The 20,491-nt window shown below is 37.7% G+C and overlaps 1 protein-coding gene across 4 annotated transcripts in view; it reads right to left on the bottom strand.

Moving 5' to 3' along the window:
• The window catches only part of GALNT7 (polypeptide N-acetylgalactosaminyltransferase 7), a 136,131-nt gene that overhangs the window by 77,070 nt on the left and 38,570 nt on the right, over positions 1 to 20,491 (bottom strand). Inside the window, exons 2-3 of one of the 4 annotated variants that reach the window (XM_049101069.1) lie at positions 8,176 to 8,323; positions 4,844 to 4,872 (exon numbers count right to left, since the gene is read on the bottom strand). The exons of 2 other annotated variants lie outside the window; for them this stretch is intronic. In XM_049101069.1, the coding sequence (XP_048957026.1) occupies positions 4,844 to 4,872; positions 8,176 to 8,248 (102 nt within the window). In that variant the 5' untranslated portion in view covers positions 8,249 to 8,323. The remainder of the gene's footprint in view (positions 1 to 4,843; positions 4,873 to 8,175; positions 8,324 to 20,491) is intronic. One more of the 4 variants, XM_049101070.1, reaches the window with a different exon arrangement.

The following is a 20,491-nucleotide window of genomic DNA, read 5'->3' as shown; positions in this document are numbered from 1 at the left end:
CAAGAAGTTCTGTGGTAAGCAGAAAGAACTAAATGTGGCTGGATGGGGAAGACCTGGAGAAGTCTGGTGCCAAATGAGGCAGACAGTGAGTAGTGGCCCAACTAAGCAGGGCTCTGGTATGGTAATGACTTGCGTTGTAATATGGAAGCCTGAGCAGCCAGTTCATAGTTTTGATGCTCCTACCATAGACAGGAGCATTCTGAAGAGAGCCTACTGGCTGAGGAGTAAGAGAAGACACTGGAAGGAGGCCTGAGTGGATGAGGGTTAATCAGGAAATGTACACACTGAAGGATGGATTCAGGTGGTGTCAGGGATGGCTCTGAGGTGTCTACCATACAAGAGGACGCTATTCGCTGAGAGAGAAGCACTAGAAAAGACTGAGATTGAAGATGGTGAGGCCCTTCTTGGACATGCGGACTCTGAAGTATGCTTCTGAAACATTCAAGAGAAGATGGAAACATAGAATTTGTATCTCCATAACTGGACTAGAGATGATAAATTTGGCAGACATCTTTATATAGATAATAACTGACATAAGGGCCTGGATGCTATTTATGAACTGACCATAAAGTGAGAATAGGAGAGGATTCACTGACCTCGCCTTAGGGAATCCATCCTTTAGAAGACTGGTGAAAGAGAGTAGGACTATCAAGGACAAAGAAGCCTGGCCCAATATGTAGGAAGGAAACCCAAACCAAGACAGTAGGTGTGGGACAACAGGAATGGTCAACAGTGTTAAATGCTGGTTAAAGGCACGTAAGAGGAGCACTGGGATGAGCAAGAGCCATTCTAATGGTATAATGGGGTCAGGAGCCCAGGGCCGGTGGGTTTGAGGTGTGGAGTTGGAAGGTATAGAAATGGTGCAAGCCAAAGTAGGCACATGTGTGAAACTGCCCATAAAGAGAACAGAAATGGCGAGATAGCTGGAGGAAAAGAGGTGAGGTGAGGAATTTTGTTTGTTTTTAATGGGAAAGTCTTGAACACCTGAAAAGAAAGGCAAGGGCAGCCCTGGTGGCTCAGCGGTTTAGCACTATCTTCAGCCCAGAGTGGGACCCTGGAGACCCGGGATCAAGTCCCGTGTCGGGCTCCCTGCATGGAGCCTGCTTCTCCCTCTGCCTGTGTCTCTGCCCAACACCCCCCCCCCCGTGTGTCTCATGAATAAATAAATAAAATCTTTTAAAAAAAAAATAAAAGAAAGGCAAGGGTAAAATATTCAAATACATGGCAGAGGAGGAATAATCAAATGAGAAGTTCCTGAGAAGGGGATGGGTGAGAGCCAAAGCAGAGGTGAGATTAGCCAGGTCAGGTGGAGGGCAAGCCCTCTGCTGTAATGGGAAGTATGAAATCGGTGCAGACACATGTACTTTGCTCTTCCTTGGGGTGCAAACCTTCACCACTGCTGTCTAAATTACTCCAACAGCAATTTAACCTATTCTAACTTCTTGGAATCAGACTTACCTCTGTTAAACAATGCTTTCACAGTGCATATCAGAGATTTCAGAAAGAGAAGAGAAGAGAAGAGAAGAGAAGAGAAGAGAAGAGAAGAGAAGAGAAGAGAAGAGAAGAGAAGAAAAAAGAAAAGAAAAGAAAGAAAAGAAAAGAAAAGAAAAGAAAAGAAAAGAAAAGAAGAGGGAGGGAGGGAGGGAAGAAAGAAAGAAGAAAGAAAGAAAGAAAGAAAGAAAGAAAGAAAGAAAGAAAGAAAGAAAGAAAGAAAGAAAAAGAAAGAAAGAAAAAGAAAGAAAGAAAAAGAAAGAAAGAAAAAGAAAGAAAGAAAGAAAGAAAGAAAGAAAGAAAGAAAGAAAGAAAGAAAGAAAGAAAAAGAGAGAAAGAAAGAAAAAGAGAGAAAGAAAGAAAAAGTCTTCGCAACTTTTTCTAACATGTCAGGTTCAAAATCCTTTGCCTGGCTTTCTGTCACCCCTGAATACACACTCAAGCTGTCCCCATACTCTATTCAGCTGGCCCCCTTCAGGAGATCATAAAAACACATTCTCAGCCTGGCCTCTAGTTTGGCTCCTGCTATCAGCCTTAGCCTAGAGAACTGTCCTGTTGCTCACCTCTTTCTTTCTAGATTTGGCTCCAATTCCTTTGATAAAGATTCAGCCCTGCCATCTGTTCTAGTTCCAGTAAAGTTTTCCCTCTCATGAATTTCTACTCGTTAATACTTTTATAATTCTTTAACTATCCCACGTGCTAGTTTTATTTTCCCCCCAGACTAAAAGCTCTTGCTGAGGAGAGTCTTAGTCTTATACTCCTTTTGTGCAGGAGTTTGTATTATGTATCTTTCGTTCTCCTAAATTCTCTGACATTTTTATTTCTTTATTCTTATCCTCCTATGTAAAAAAACACCTATTCAATAAGAAACACGATGGCCCCTGAGCTCCATATTTCTAGAGGGAAGTCTGCCCTTGTGTTGTTTAGGTGGATCTTGGGGGAACAGCAGTGAAAAGTTTGATTTAAAAAATAAAATAACTGGACATTGTTAAGTATGTTACATTCTCCAATGCTCACAACAATCCTATGATCGATCCTATAACTTTACTTTCACATTTTATAGCTGAGGAAGTCAAAGATTAGAGAGACTAAATAACATGTCCAATATCACATAATTCAGCAGGGACTGCCCTAGGACTTGAACCTGTCAGCATAATCATGAATTCTGAGCATTTAGCCACAATGCTAAGCCACTTGACTTACAACTACTTGATGATGACTTCTACTTTCTAGAAATTTACAAAAGATTTGAGAGGCCTTTAAAAATGTTCATCTAGTATACACTTTCATGTCTCTTTATTCTTTCTTATCATATTTTACAAAGCCTGTCTTTGGCAAGTATTTACACCAAAGAAACAGCCTATTCTGGCAATCTAAACAATGAGATGTGCCCTGTCAACAGTTTTTTCAGTCTAATGTGTTCGATGATGATTTGCTCTGACAGCATGTGAAATAATGGAAGGACATTTTGAACTAATTTTATACAAAGAATTAAGTCAGTCTTCTCCCATAAGTAAGGACTAAAATATTTTTGGTCCTGTTAAGCTGACTCTTCTAACTGATGTACTTGCTGTGAATTCCAAGCTGTTCAAACTCCCGCTAAAAAATACTTTTGCCTCTTTGTTACTAAAAACATTCCAGAGGCCACGGAATAAAACCAAATTATTCACAAGCCTGTGATTATGAATTCACTAATATTCTACTCTAAAATGGTTCCATAAAGATGATAGAAGAGAATTACATCGTCACAGGAGCTTACTACATTTTTCAGAACGTGCTGCTCATATACATGACCAGAGCTCCAGTTTTTTTCTTTTCATGGTATAAGAGATATCACTTAGGGAAAGGAGGAAAAAGCCTCCCAGAATATATACCCACAAATGCCACAGCCCATTTTCTAGGATACACTAGGGTGCTATGAAATCCAAAGGAAGGTGAGGAGTAGCATATCAAGATACTGCTTTCGTACAGAATAATATAAGGTGTTTTCCTAATCTAGTCTGACATATCATGAAGTAGCTTATACTTAACATCAGAATGTTAAAAATATGACATTAACCTTAACTTTCCAGTTCTTTCCAGTTCCATTTCTTAATCTTGCTAACCACCACCTTTTAGAAATTAAAAGTAGGATTCTAACTCTACCATAACTATGTTTATAATACTGACATCTCTTTCTAGAATATCTTAAAATGGCACTGGAGGAGGAGGAAGAACAGCAGCTATTGAGAAATAGGAAGCAATTCTATCAGTGGAGAGAAGCCAGTCAATCAGATATATGCTAAATTTAGCCACTCTAATCCATTCCAACCAGCTTCATTTGGTCTCACACAAGCTAAGAAGTAGTAGAACTGAAATCTAAAATCCCTTTGCAACTAAAGGTGAAATTCCAACAAAAAATATGTACAGTGCTTAGGATGGTCAAGTCTCACCAAATACCTCAATTTTATTTTGACATAATTTTCTGATGACCCTAAGTCACTTAGGTATTTTTTTTTTCTATGAAAAAGATTTCCTTTTTACCTGGCACAATTAAGAAAAACATTTATCTTTATATCTCTGAATGAATGGAAAAAACAGGCTCACTGTTACTATAGCACATGCCAAAGATAGCCTGCCAAAGATAACCTGCCAATGTGTCAGTCAAAGCATTGTCAAAGTTAGCAAAATTAGCAAAGAACCCCTGAAGACTTGAACAGAAAAATGGAAAGAGTTTAAAAACAGTGGTAAATCACTAGAAGTATTTTATTGAATGCTGATGATGCATTCATGATGATGATGATAAGATGGTAGGGTAAGGAAGATGTAGAAGAGCCCTTACAAGGTTACCAGCACTATTCCAAGTGCATTCCACCTAACTCTTTTCATCCTTGAAGTAACCCTCTGAGCTGGGTACCATCATTATTCCATCCTGCAGATGAGAAAACTGAGGCACAGAGTTTAAGTAACTTGCTGAAAGTCAGACACTCAAGAGGTGGTAGGGGCATGATTCAAATCCAAGCTCTCTGGGCTCCAGAGCCCATGTAATTAAGCATTACTCTCTCCAGCAGGGAAGGCATCCACAAGGTTTTCAGAACTTTTAGCTATATAAATTGACAGCTTTAAGATTTTTAAAATACCAAAACCAAAAATATATTCCTTAGAATTTCAGAGTTCATTTTAATAAAAAATTATTTTATTTTAAAACCAATATAATGTTATTAACAAGAATTTGTAATAAGATAGTTCAGAAAGGGCTTTTTTCAAAGAAGTAAATTTCCAGAAATCAATTCGTACTTCAAAAAGCAGTAACAACTTACTATGAGGCCCACTAGCCTAGGTGAATATCAGGATGTAGATAAATGCAATATACCTGAGAATGATGCATTCGCATGATTTTTTCTACAGAGAAAAACAAAGAAATTATTTTCAGTTAGTAACTATGGCACAGGAGACCATTAAACTGAGCTGCTAAGCTTGCTTTTCTGATTTCACAGAAACACAGAAGGGTTTTCAAATATCTTCTATTTGTCTGCCACTGACAAATATGAAGTAAATAAAAGAGGGCTTTTCAAATTGACACTAAGGAAGAGTTACCCCCATTTCTATTCCCTGAGGTGCAAGAGTATTTCTGAAAGACATCCTCAGTGGGACCATATGCAGTCTCACAAAGATCACATTTTCAACAATTTCTTGCATAGCTTCTTCAGGGTATGCCTTCACTAGCCTTCTAGAAAGCTAAAAGTCAGTGATGGTTTCAAGAATCATAAAATCTCTTTTTATAGTATCAGTGGTTCTCAACATTTTTAGGGTCATGAAGATCTTGGATCCTCTCCTAAAAAAAATAAAAATACAAATAGTACATTGTTGGTAGAGTTCTTTGTAGAGCCATCTGGCTGTATGTACCAAAATCCTTAAAAACACTCACTTTTTCTGACTACAAAAATTCAGAGCTGGGAATATATTCTACGGAGATCATTCTAATTACAGAAAAAGATATTAATACATAAATGTTCACCGCAGCATATACTAGCAAATAGACTAGAAACAAATAGAATGTTTATTTATAACAAGAAAACAACCAAGAAAATGATGTTACCCTTATACAATTGGATAGTTCATAACTATAAAAGTATTTAAGAAAAAATAATTTTTGGGAAAATGTCTTATGTTAGTTTTTTTTAAAGTAGAATACATGCATTGAATATACAAACTGCTTATACCATATAGTCCCAAATACAAAAAAAAAAAAAAAATCAAACAAACCAGAAATAACTAGCAAGAAAGAAAAGTAGTAGTTGTCTCTAATGGGGAAGAGTTAGCTGATATTTTCTCATCTCTTGCTTTTCCTTAGTTCCCTATATTGAGCATACAGTTTGTATGAAGTTTTTAGAATTATAAGCTTCCTCTAAACTTTTGAAATTTATTAACAAAACTCCATTAGAAAACAATTTATAATAGTAACTTGAGATTTTGTTTTCCATTAGGAGGTTCTATATCAATAAACTGTGGTCATCAAGACAGTGTGGTACTGGCACAAAAACAGACACATAGATCAATGGGACAGAATAGAGAACCCAGAAGTGGACCCTGAACTTTATGGTCAACTAATATTCGATAAAGGAGGAAAGACTATCCATTGGAAGAAAGACAGTCTCTTCAATAAATGATGCTGGGAAAATTGGACATCCACACGCAGAAGAATGAAACTAGACCATTCTCTTTCACCAGACACAAAGATAAACTCAAAATGGATGAAAGATCTAAATGTGAGACAAGATTCCATCAAAATCCTAGAGAACACAGGCAACACCCTTTTTGAACTCGGCCACAGTAACTTCTTGCAAGATAACATCCACGAAGGCAAAAGAAACAAAAGCAAAAATGAACTATTGGGACTTCATCAAGATAAGAAGCTTTTGCACAGCAAAGGAAACAGTCAACAAAACTAAAAGACAACCTACAGAATGGGAGAAGATATTTGCAAATGACATATCAGATAAAGGGCTAGTTTCCAAGATCTATAAAGAACTTATTAAACTCAACACCAAAGAAACAAACAATCCAATCATGAAATGGGCAAAAGACAGGAAGAGAAATCTCACAGAGGAAGACATAGACATGGCCAATATGCACATGAGAAAATGCTCTGCATCACTTGCCATCAGGGAAATACAAATCAAAACCACAATGAGATACCACCTCACACCAGTGAGAATGGGGAAAATTAACAAGGCAGGAAACAACAAATGTTGGAGAGGATGCGGAGAAAAGGAAACCCTCCTGCACTGTTGGTGGGAATGTGAACTGGTGCAGCCACTCTGGAAAACTGTGTGGAGGTTCCTCAAAGAGTTAAAAATAGACCTGCCCTACGACCCAGCAATTGCACTGTTGGGGATTTACCCCAAAGATTCAGATGCAATGAAACGCCAGGACACCTGCACCCTGATGTTTCTAGCAGCAATGTCCACATTAGCCAAACTGTGGAAGGAGCCTCGGTGTCCAACGAAAGATGAATGGATAAAGAAGATGTGGTTCATGTATACAATGGAATATTACTCAGCTATTAGAAATGACAAATACCCACCATTTGCTTCAACGTGGATGGAACTGGAGGGTATTATGCTGAGTGAAGTAAGTCAGTCGGAGAAGGACAAACATTATATGTTCTCATTCATTTGGGGAATATAAATAATAGTGAAAGGGAATATAAGGGAAGGGGGAAGAAATGTGTGGGAAATATCAGAAAGGGAGACAGAACGTAAAGACTGCTAACTCTGGGAAACGAACTAGGGGTGGTGGAAGGGGAGGGGGGGGTGGGAGAGAATGGGTGACGGGCACTGGGGGTTATTCTGTATGTTGGTAAATTGAACACCAATAAAAAAATATTAATATATAAAAAAATAAAAAATAAACTGTAAAGTTTGTTGATTGCCATAGAGGTCACCGTACATAATTTAGTGATGAAGAGAATATACAACAAGCGCAGTTGAGAGAAGGCTCAGAGAAATAATATGTACAACCACAAGAAAATTAAGCAGAAAGTTCACAAACAGAGCATAGGTAGGAACATTTTTCATTTGAGTATGCTGACTTTAGACGTTAAAAAACAAAAGAAAACAAAACCAAAAAATAGCTTCAGTGAGTTTTTAAAAAGTACAAAAAACATTGTAGTAAATTCAATGACTCACTCAGTCATCAATTATCAATTTCTTAAAAGCAAAGAGGAGAGAATTACATTGTAGGACATCCTCTAAAACAAGACATTCATGGGGTAGAAAAGCCCAAGTGCTTTATATGACGATGTATACATTTTTTTTTTCAAAAAGAATACTTTTTCACACTATATTCTCGACTGATCTCTCCTGCTTATCACACCTGCTCCCAGTTCATCCTCAAGACACTTCTTTAAAGGGAGGTAAGTTTTAAAAATGTTTAAGTCAAAAAATTAAAGAGGTTAAATTAAAAGCATTTCATTTCTAGGATACAGAGTATCATAAAACAAAGAAATTAAGTTGTTGGGTGCCAAAATTCAGTGCAATGAGAAGTGATTAAGTTTTAAAAATTACAGAACATATTGAAAGTATTTTGAGATCCTCCAATAAAAATGAAGACTAGATTATACCCCTAAGAGAGATAACAAGTAGTACATTTACAACATGCAGCCTAACCTAATTCAAATTTTGAAAATCAAGCATAGGACACCTGGGTGGCTCAGTGGTTGAGTATGCCTTTGGCTCAGGGCATGATCCTGGAGTCCTGGGATCGAGTTCCACATCGGGCTCCCTGCATGGAGTCTGCTTCTCCCTCTGCCTATGTCTCCGCCTCTCTCTCATTAATAAATAAATAAAATCTTTAAAAAAAGAGAAAAAGAAAATCAAGCATTTCTTTTGTTGAGAACACTTACCCCCCATCCACCATCCCACAAGGGATGCAGTACACCAGGTAGGAGGCATGTGGCAGTCAGTTGTCACCATATTCCAGCCCTTACTATCCACAGATCTAAACCAACAGGTGGAAGTGGACCTCCATGAACCAGATTGCTTTTTCCCCCTTCAACTACAGATGGAGGACAGACTGCTAAAACCAGTGGGGAGCAGACTAAGAGAGCAAGTCATTTTCTTCACCAGAAAATCATGGGATGGGGGTGCCTGGGTGGCCTTAGTCAATCATCTGTCTTCAGCTCAGGTCATGAGTCTCAGGGTCCTGGGATTGAGCCTCACATTGGGCTCCCTGCTCAGCAGGGAGTCTGCTTCTCGGCTCTGTCCCTACCTCCATTTGTGCTCACTCTCATTCGCTCTCTCTAATGAATAAATTTTTAAAAAAACATGGCAGGAAGGATGCATGTTGAGTGTAAAGAGACTGCTTAAACAAAGAAGGGTTTGAAATTCAGGAGATTCCAAGCTTGAGTTAATGTAAAGACTATCTCTTGCATGGACGTCAAGAACCTCCTCGAGCATGGCTATAAAGTGAAGTAGAGTACAATTCTGGTGACTGGATAGAAACAATAAACACGTGATGTCTAAAAACAGCACAAAATTAGCTGCATGTAAAAATTGTGGCCCAGCCAATATCATACAAGGCAAGGAGCTAAAAGTGATTCAACTGGGTTAAAAGGAAGACGACTTTAGGTTTATGATGAATGGCACAAGAACGAACCTCCTTGAACATGGATTCTTCAACAGGAAAGATAGGAGATAACCAATAGAAAAAAAATGATCTTTGTCAAGAACAATGTGTTTTGGAGAAACTACAGCAAATCCATTGCAGAGATTGTGAGTGCTGTGGTAACCACCCACAACTCTGCTCCAGAACTAAAGGACTTACCCACCCCTCCCTCTGCCCCGCCTGCTGGTGGAGATGGCTGTCAGCCTTTGTTGGGATCACCTCTGCTAAAGAAACTGCCTTGCCCAAAGTCAAGCCTCCTTCAGGGACAGTGTGCACAAATCCCTGATCGCTGTAGAGGTAAAAAAGGCCCAACCTCTCCACTCCAAATTGGAACAATTCTGAAGGACCATCCCAGCTCTAGGAGCCCATGGGGTTGGCTAAGGACTGCGTCAAGTTGGTTCACAGCTCAATTTTTTTTTTTTAACAGCTTATTGCTTTATAGAAGGGGTGGAGGGAGATGTCGGAAGGCTCAATTTTTCTGGGTGTTTGTGCTTCCAACCTCTCCCTTCAGAGGTGTTGATCCTCAGATCCTCTCTCCAATAGAAACTGCATCCTCCCCTCCATCTCAGAGTTGGCTTCCTAGATTGCCTGACCCGTGGCAGAAGGCAAGACTTGTATTTTCCTTGAAACATTCCATAAGCAGATATATATATATTTAAATCAATTTCCTCACTTACAAAATTGGAATAATATGTTAGTATAGAGTTCCTGCAAAGATTAAATGAGGTAAAGTATAAAACACTGAGTTCCTAGCAACACCAAATATGCAATATAATGTTACGCCATGATTAAGTATTAAAATGTCTTTCAAATCAGGATTACCATTTAAAACCTTCTGAAGAAACATAAGATGTTGTAAAGAAGGGGACTCTGAAAATACAAGAAGTTATTCATTTTTTGCTTCCCCCATCAACCCTTTTCCCATTTGTTTGTTTTTCTCTCTGTTGCAATTATTCAACATTGGGATGTTGACAGTAGGGGTTGTGCATGAGTGGGGGCAGGGAGTATATGAGAAAATCTGTCCCTTCCTCTTAATTTTGCTGTGAACCTGAAACTGCTCTAAAAAATAAGGTCTAGGGCAGCCCCGGTGGCACAGCGGTTTAGCGCCGCCTGCAGCCCAGGGTGTGATCCTGGAGACCCGGGATCAAATCCCACATCGGGCTCCCCGCATGGAGCCTGCTTCTCCCTCTGCCTGTGTCTCTGCCTCTCTTTCGCTCTTTCTGAATAAATAAATAAATAAATCTTTAAAAAAAATAAGGTCTAATAAAAAAACCCTCTAATATTATTTAATTTATTAATTAGCCTCTCGTGAAAGGATTGTCTCTATACTAGTATGATTGACAGCTCACTCTATTTGAAAAGTTCAGCTCGGTTCTGGTTGCTTTATCTCATTCATGTTGACTATGACTCGGCTAGAGAATAACTCTGTAAAGGAAGCAACTATTCTTGTCTTTTTTTTTCCTGCTATATTTCCTGCTATAATCCCTTCCTAAGTAGATCTCCAGGAAGGCAGATATTGATGAAAAGAAATAAAATTATAAACAACCAATATGACTAAGCATTTGAAAGCGGGTGGCTCCTTGTAATGAGGGATCATGACTCATTCATCCTTGCACATCAAGCAACTAGCTACTGCTAGAAACAACAGGGGTCAATAAATGCTCGTAGGATAAAATGAATGAATGAATGAATGAATGAATGGGAGCACAGGGCAACTGCCAATACTTAAAAGATATGCTTTTAACTCTCTACTTAAGATATTTTAGTATTTATTTACTCTATAATAATAGTATATTACTTATAATTTACTATTAATATAATCTATAATTTACTATTACTATTATTATAATTTAATAGTAAATATATTAAAAGAATATGCTTTTCACTCTACTTAAGATATTTTAGTATTTACTCTATAATAGTAATTTATAATTTACTATTAATAAATATAAGTATAAATTATTTATAATTTATTATAATTTAATAATAGTAAATATATTAATAATAGTAAATATTTGCTATTATTTATACTGGATACTGTCATTCCTTCTACAATCAACACAATGTGAATAGTAATGCTCAAACTAAAAAGAAACAAAATCTAAGTGGCTGAGAACCCTTTTTTTTTTTTCTTAGAGTATGTGTATATAATTCCCTTCAAACACCAATTAAAACCTACTAATAGGGCAGCCCGGGTGGCTCAGGGGTTTAGCGCCGCCTTCAGCCCAGGGCCTGATCCTGGAGAAAGAATGGAGTCCCACATGGGGCTCCCTGCATGGAGCCTGCTTCTCCCTCTGCTGTGTCTCTGCCTCTCTCTTGGTCTCTCATGAATGAATAAATAAAAATCATAAATAAATAAATAAATAAATAAATAAATAAATAAATAAATAAATAAATAAATAAAAAATACTACTAATATACACACACCCTTCTCAATGGCTACTGCCGGATGTTGTTTCCACAGCAAAAGACAAAATATTCAGAGAGAATTCTAGGTAAGTGCGATACTATCTCAATCCCTGTAATTAAAAAACAAAATCCTCTCACATTTGTTCAATTAGAAAAGAGTTAAAACAAAACTCTTCACCCAACCTCCAAATTCCAACAATTGCTTCAAAAGCCTGGATTTGCATAAGATTTGTTTTTATATAAGAAGCTGTATTTCATTCACATATGAGAGGACTTCCAACCTACAGAAAACGTCTATGCTAAGATTTAAGGATAAATCAGTCTGTTCATCTATATTATCATATAAACTTTAAAGAAACTCTGCCAGAACCAACGAATATAAGGTATTGGAATTTAATCTGTCTTCCTACCCTGTCTCCAGAAGCCAGGAGTAAATGTACTGAAGCAATTCAGTCAAAGAAATTAAGGTTATTAGGAAATGTAATCAGAACTCTCTGGAGCCTGATGGCTTTATGGTGGTATTTTATAAACAACTGTCAGCATCCTTAGCATTTTTTTCAAAATAGCACAGAGTATCTAATAGTAGGGACTACCTTCAATAAGCTAGGTTGCAGCTTTATCAGCCCCACCGTCAATGACCCATGGAGGGAAGTCAGGCTGCAAAATATCTATACCTCACCAAACCTGCACATTAGTTCGATGTGTATTAAATTTCCCCCTCACTGTGTATCTTAAAGTGCATTTGGTTAAACAGGTAGAAGGGTTTATTTAAGAAAAAATACAAATAGCAAAACCATCTCCTGTCATTTAGGTAAAGAAAAGGAGAAGTCAAAACCCTGAATCTCTGGGCAATACAGCTGTTAAACCCAATTTAAATAAAAAGGCTATGCAAGGGGATTTGGGTGGTTTTCTTTGTGCATTTTAAAACAACTTTCCACAAAATTAACATGAATTCATTTCAGCCTTGTCAGATACAAATATACGTTGCTTTACTACACTTCACAGACATTGCATTTTTTAAACATAAATTAAAGGTTTATGGCAACCCAGTGATGAACAAGTCAATCAGTGTCATTTTTCTAACAGCATTTACTCTGTGTCTTCATAAAATATTTTAGTAATTCTTACAAGAATTCAGACTTTTTCACTATGTTTGTTATGGAGATCTGTGATCATGTATCTTTGATGTTATTACCGTAATCATTTGAGGTCATCATGAACTGCACCCATATAAGGGCACACGTAATAAATGTGGTCTGTTCTGACTGCCCCACTGACCAGCCATTCCCCCATCTCTCCCTCTCCTCAGGCCTCGGGCACTACAATACTGAAAATACGTAAATAAATTACCCTAATCTTAATAGGCCTCCAAGTGTTCAGGTGAAAGGAAGACACACATTTCTCTTTTTAAATCAAAAACTAAAAATGACTTACTTAAGCTTGGTGAGGAAGGCATGTTGAAAGATAAGACAAGCTGAAAGCTAGGTCTCTTGTGCCAAGCAGAGTTTTGAATGCAAAGGAAAAGTCCCTGAAAAAAATTAAAAGTGCTACCCTGGTGAACACATGAATTAGAAAGTGAAACAGCCTTACTGCTGATAGGGAAACAATTTTAATGGCCTGGACAGAAGATCAAACCAGCCACCATATTCCCTTAAGCCACAGCCTGATCCAGAGCAAGGCTCTAACTCTTCAATTCCATGAAGGCTGGGAGAGGTGAGGAAGCTGCAGAAGAACAGCTGGAAGCTGGCAGAGGTTGGTTCATGAGGTTTAAGAAGGCGTCTCCATAGTGCAAGGTAAAGCAAGGAGTGCTGATGTACAAGGCGCAGCAGTTATCCAGAAGACCTAGCTCAGAGAATTAATAAAGGCGGCTACGCTCAGAAGATTTTCAACGTAGTTGAAGTGGCCTTCTATTGTAAGAAGATGCCACCTAGGACTTTCATAGCTAGAGAAGAGACGTCAATGCCTGGCTTCAAAGCACAGGCTCTCTTGTGAGGGGCCACTCCAGAAATTCTAGGACCCTCAAGAATCACCCTGAATATATTGTCTGTTCTGTAAATGGAACAACAAAGCCTAGGTGACAACACATCTGTTTACAACATGGTTTACTGACTATTTTAAGCCTGCTGTTGAGAACCACCCAGGAAAAGAGAATTCCTTTTGAAATATGACTGCTCGTTAACGATGCTACTGGTCACCCAAGAGCTCTGATGGAGATGGACAAGGAGATCCATGTTTTCATAGCTGCTAACACAATGTCCATTCTGCAACCCACAGATCAAGAAGTCTTATTTAAGAAATCTACTTTGTAAGCCTCTAGCTGCATAGTGATTCCTCTGATGGATCTGGGCAAAGTAAACAAACTTTCTGGAAAAGATTCACCATTCGAGGTACCATTAACATCTGTGACTCATTGTAAGAAGTCAAAATATCAACATTTATAGGAGTTTGTAAGAATTTGATTCCAGCTCTCACAAATGACTTTGAGGGGTTCAAGACTGCAGTGGAAGAAGTAACTACAGATGTGGTAGAAAAAGCAAGAGAACGAGAATTGGAAACAGAGCCTGAAGATAGGACTATGCTGGCCCAAGCTCATGATAAAACTCGAACGGATGAGGAGTTGCTTCTTCTGGATGAGCAAAGAAAGTAGTTTGAGATACAGACCTACTCCTGGTGCAGGTACTGTGAAGACTGTTAAAATGACAATAAAAGAACTTAGAATAATTTTACATAAACTTAGTTGATAAGGCAGTCGCAGGGTTTGAGATGGTGGACTCCAATCTTGAAGGAAGTTTCTGTGAGTAAATGCTATCAACCACCATCATATGCCACAGAGAAACCGGTCATGAAAGGAAGTGTCAACTGATACGGTAAACTTCATTGCTGTCTTATTTTAACAAACTGCCATAGGGATCCCACAGCCATCAACACTGAGGCAAGACCCTCCACCAGCAAAAAGATTACAACTTGGTGAAAGCTCAGAATAGGTTAGCAAATTTTAGCAATAAAGAAATTTTAAATTAATGTACATTTTTTTTTTGGCGTGATCCTATTGAACACGCAACAGACTACAGCATGGTGTTAATATAACATTTATACGCACTGGGCAATCGGGCAGCCCCGGTGGCTCAGCGGTTTAGCGCCACCTTCGGCCCAGGGCGTGATCCTGGAGACCCGGGATCGAGTCCCACATTGGGCTCCCGGTGCATGGAGCCTGCTCTCCCTCTGCCTATGTCTCTCATGAATAAATAAATAAAAATCTTAAAAAAGAAAATTTATATGCACTGGGAAAGAATTAACACTGAATCATCTTAGAAACAGCATCCAGACATCATTCTCTGTAATCATTAAAGCCAGCTTCAAAGATCTGAAAGTCTGTAAAACTGCAGTTGTTATTGTCTATCTCAAACCTAATTACTAAAACAGTTTCAAAATAACTGACAAGAAAAATTGTAGTTTTTAGATGCTTCTGTAATTCTAACATTTCACTAAGTACAAATGAGCTTCTTAGTTAATATTAAAAGGTAAAGGTTTATTCTGTCACATAACTGAAGAATTCTTGAGACTGGCACCCTGTCAAAATAGTTAAACCTAGGGGCACCTGGGTAGCGCAGTCGGTTAAGCATCTGCCTGCGGTTCGGGTCATGATCCCAGTGGGGTGGAGCTCGTGTTGGGCTCCCTGCTTAGCAGGACTCTGCTCCTCTCTGCCCGCCCCGACTCTGCTCGTCTGCGTGTGTGCGGGCGCGCTTGTTCTCTCTCAATATAGTTAACTCTAAAGCAGTATTAAATTTTCTATAATTGACCTTACTTCCTGAATTTCTTCATATCGATTTCAGTTGTAATTTTACCCTTCTCACAAATGAAAGCACAGGCATGCTTTAATTTCATGCCTTTGTAAGAATGTCCAGAGAAACAAATTCACACAGACTTTTCTGTTCTGCTTGTTTCTTTTAAATAGAAGATTACTGTGCTCACAGCTAGAAAAAGATACTAATGTCACTGCCACTGGAACAGTGATCCCAGAATGCTCCTTGAAAGGATCCCTTGAGCCCGACATCTCCAAATCCTGGACTTCTCAGGTACTCAGGTCAGCAACGGGCCTTCCACAGGCTAGCAGCTCTGATCCTTATTTAATTCAGTTCCCCTAGGCTTCAAGTGTATTAAAAACAGAAAAACAGACTTAGTGGGTTAATTCAGAAACTCCTGGATAACTGGATTGGCTCCTTCAACCAACCACCTTTGTGTACCCACCATGGTCCTGGTGGACTCACCTCTGGGAGGTAACAGAGAGGAAAGTCATAGTATCTGCCTTCCAACAAGCTTCGATTCTGGTGAGGGAGAAAGAAAGCAGGCAATTCTGATAGGGTTACAGAAAGGAATGGGTCCACGTGTCCAAACCACAACTTGGCTACACGAACTGGCATTTGGCCATCACCAAGGCAGCCGAAGTATGAACATGGGCTGGATGCCAGGATGCGTGGGTACTGCCTCTGGTATTAGTGTTGAATAACACTTTGGAAAATGCTGTCCAACTACTGGGGCTCAAGGGAATATAATGGGAAAAGAAATTCATAAAACTGCAAATTTGGGAGCAAGTGAAAAGCAAAGGTGACAGGCTACTACTTACTGCTGGAATGCACCAAGGCATTCTACAAACTCTCTGCTGCCAAGGGCTGGTAATCTGATTCTACCAGGCTTGAGAATCTGGGTTTGGCTTCCTGATTGGAACAGGTCCACCGAGTGTGCACATAAGTGTACATGTACCAAATGCTTCATTTTTCCTTAAGGCTCATCTGGCCTGTGTCTCTTTTCTGTTTGAAGATTTCTTACAAACTCTGGTGTTTTCTTAGGTGCCTTTGGTCTCCTAGGGACTCAATTTAATCACAAAGAGATCTTGCTCTTTCTCTTGGAACACACTCTGTGTCCCAGCGGAGCAAGCTAGTTAGAGATAAGAAGCCTGAAGCCACTATGACCTTACAGAGTGATCTGGGTCAAATCACAAGTTAATGACTTCTCTAAAGAAAGCGTCTTTGGTATCAAAATCCAAAGGCTGAAATACTTATCGCAACGTGGACTCATAAGAGCTTTTAAAGAGCTTTGTACTCTTTCAAAATGAACTTTAAAGGAAACACAACTTTCTATTAAAACATCAAGATTAAGGATATAATCTAATGATCACATCCTAGTTAGGTCTTCCAAAAAATAAGTAATATTGGGTTGTATATTATTTTCAGAGGTGTCCTGATCTTCTTTGCAAACCAGAGACTGAGATTTACTGAATTTAACTGGAGCAATATTAAAGTCCATATATTAACTTTATAAAGTAAAATATACATTAGTAAAGTGCAGTAGTCAACATTTCAGAAAATGTACAGAAGAACCCATTTAAATATCTAAAAGCTCTCGGTTCAAAAATCAAAGTTACTAGAAAAACTAAGAAGAATCCTTCGGAGTAATAGGAAAGCATGTTTGTGTAATTCACTTAAGGAAAAGAGACTTAAAACCAAAGTTCGTAAAAACAGCTACATTTGATGTGCTGTATGCATGGCAATGCTTTAATATTTACCAAAACAGCTGTATTTTTGTCATTTATCTTTAATTTCATAAGACTGAATTTTATTACAATTTTTTGGTTGGCAGACCTTCAAAAATTACTAAGAAGTAATCACCATATAGTTATCAAATTATAGTTTTCAGGATATGTGCAAACAGGCTCCTTTATTTGATTGTGAAGTACAGTGCATAATAAAAATATCAATCCAGGACTCTTCTAAGACAATGTATGATTATTCATATTTGTTCATCACAATTCAAATGTGTTAGAGATGGCTGCTCATTGCCTGATCAGTTTTTACAAACATTGCCAGAAAAATAATTCCTTTTTTCATACTGGCTTTCAATCTAGTTCTCCTTTACATGCTCAAATGGCAAATGCTTAGCTTCTAAGAAATTCCCAGGGTTTATGGGGAACCATTCCTCACTGAAGCAGCCTGAAGAGCACAGAATTGAGGATCAGGTTTACCAGCTTTAATTCTGCAGTAAAAACTCTGTCCAGTATTAAAAAGAAGAATACCATTGGATAAGAAGAGACTGCAAACAAATATTCTTTTCTTATTTAGCTTAAGGATCTTGAATACTAAGAATCCATCAGAGCACTCAAATAAGGAGTCTTCCATTTATCATTTGGTCGACTGGAAATTATTAATATGCACATTTTCTCAGATATTTAATACATTAAAAGCCAATTAGAAAACCCTTATGTCCCAGTACATTATATATACAATTATACATACATGCCCAATGTACAATTTTTTCCTGAAGTGATCAAGTATGTTAAAAAAAGAAAATCAGGGTTGCAGTTTCAAGTTTTAGTATTTTCCATAAAAACACTTCAAAATTTTGGTTACTGTACTCAATTTTAAGAAACCTATTTTTGAAGAAATAATCATTCTCTATTTAATGCCCAATGATAAACAGAAGGAATTTTTTTTCAGAAGGAATTTTCAAACACCGAATTCACGCTATTATGTTCATTGTCTTGTGTTTATAAGTCTAATAGATCTCAAAATATTTTTAATAATTGTTATAGCAAATCACACCTTAATAAGCTATTACAGCTACTAAAGAGGTCATCATAGCCAATAAAAAAGGAAAAGTCAGTGGAGTCAGAAGATAGTGGCAGACCAGTGTGACCTGGAGTTAATCCCTTAATCTCTTTAGATCTCAGTCAGAACTTTTTGTTTGTAAAGAGAGAGAGGGAGGCAAAACTAGATATTAAAAATAAAATAAATATCAGTGGTTGCCAGGGGTTGGATGGGGATAAATAGGTAGAGCTCAGAATTTTTAGGGCAGTGAAAATACTCCATACGATACTATAATGATGGATGCATGTCACTATATAGTTGATCCTTGAACAATAAGGGTTTATACTGTGGATCCAAGTATACAAGAACTTAAAAAAAAATACAGTACAGTGGGGCAACTATTTTCTCTTCCTTATGATTTTAACATTTTCTTCTCCCTAGCTTATTTTAAGAATACAGTATATAATACATATAACATAGAAAATATGTGTTGATAGAGTACTTGTTATCAGGCTTCCTTCCAGTCAACAGTAGACTATTAGTAGGTAAGTATTTAGGGAGTCAAAGTTACAGATTTTTCAACGGCACAGGGATTGGGACCCCTTAACACTGTTATTCAAGAATCAGCCATACATTGGATTTGTACAATGTACAAATCCAAAGAATATATAATATCAAGAGTTGAACCCTAATGTAGGCTATGTACTTGTGGGGGATGTTGGTCACAGGAGAGGCTATGTAAGTGTAGGGGCAGAGGGTACAGGAAAAATGTATCTTCTCAATTTGGCTGTAAACCTAACACTATTCTTAAAGTCTTTAAAAAAAAAACATATATATATATATAATATACATATTATCTCGATTATATATACTCTATCTATAACCTAGATAATGTAAACTCAAGACACTCAACTGAGTCCTATCACCTTCCTGATCACTGTTGAAAAATCTGTTTAAATAGACTTTAAATGATCTGAAACTTTAAAAAGCTTTTTAAGCATCCAGTAGTTATTTGTAGGGCACTATGGATACCATTCCTTTATTTAATAGACCTTGTTAATTGCTTGTATTTTCTGACTTAAAATTATTTTTAAGAAAAAAGAATTATCAATTAAACATCTTGAAAATATTTCTTAAATCTGCCTGCCTATAATTTATCTAACTTTAAAATTCAGTCACTTTGTGTAAAATTAGTGTTAAAAGCAAACATTTTTCTCCATATCTTCAACTAATCTAAAATAATCCTGGCATTACCTTTGGACGACCTCTCTGAGATTTATTATTTTGCAGTATAATACTTGTGCTGCCCTTGTCAGCTCTATGTAAAAGAAAGCAAGCCATTGTGACTCACCCTATAAAAAAATTCCCATAAAATTACAGAGCAGCCAACCATACTACCTGCTGATATGCGGCAGTCTTGTCATTAAAGATATGAAATTTTAACCTGAAAACTCAGAAGTTGAATGTGTTTTTCACACTTTGAAAATTGATAGGCTGAAGAACTCTTATATCAGATCATGATATCCAGAGATTCATTAAAATAATTGCAATAAACCCAACTGCTATTTTGAAATAATTTTTAAAAGTAATTTTAAAATAGGAGCCCATAATGCTAAATAACACTAATATCTAAAAGACATGGAGAATGGAAGTACATATAAAATCCAGTCAGGCCCATCACAATGCAATTTCATTCAACAAAAGCATTCAGGTAATGTGTGTGTAGTCACACCTGCACTTGTTACCACTATGGTATTCTACACTTAATTTCCTCAAAAACTAAAGATTAATCTGAAAATCTGTTTTGTTGCCTGTGTCTTTTATTATTGAAAATCCATATAGGCACACCTGGGTGGCTTAGTTGGTTAAGTTTTCAGCTCCTGATTCCAGCTCAGGTCATGATCTCAGGGTTGTGAGATGGAGCCCCATGTCGGACTCTGCACCGGGTGTGGAGTCGGTTTGGGAATCCTCCCTCTGCCCCTCCCTCACCTTAAAAAATCCACATAGAATATGCATAGACTTTCTTATCCAGTATGGTAGAAATGACGAGCAGTGTGGTATGACAAAAAGAATGCCAGATTTGTCACTGAAAGACTCAGGTCTCTATCATTACTCTTTGGAAAAGCTCATCATACTGGGTACGCTTAGTCATTGGTAAAATGAATAAAAGGAACTAGCTAGTTTTTAAAGGTACTTGTTATAATCACCTAAGTACCTTTTTCGTGCCCAGACTCACACAGATTTTTGCCTCAGTAGATCTTGTGAGGGTACAAACAGAAATGCATATTTTGAAAAAATTTTGAGGTGGTTCTAGACAAGCATCATCAGGCTAAGAACCCCTCAAAATGGTTGAATACAAAAAC

This window comes from Canis lupus, chromosome 25 (assembly GCF_003254725.2).
Source record: "Canis lupus dingo isolate Sandy chromosome 25, ASM325472v2, whole genome shotgun sequence".
NCBI lineage: Eukaryota > Metazoa > Chordata > Mammalia > Carnivora > Canidae > Canis > Canis lupus.
The sequence above is the reverse complement of the archived record's forward strand: the minus strand, read 5'-3'. Positions and strand labels throughout refer to the sequence as shown.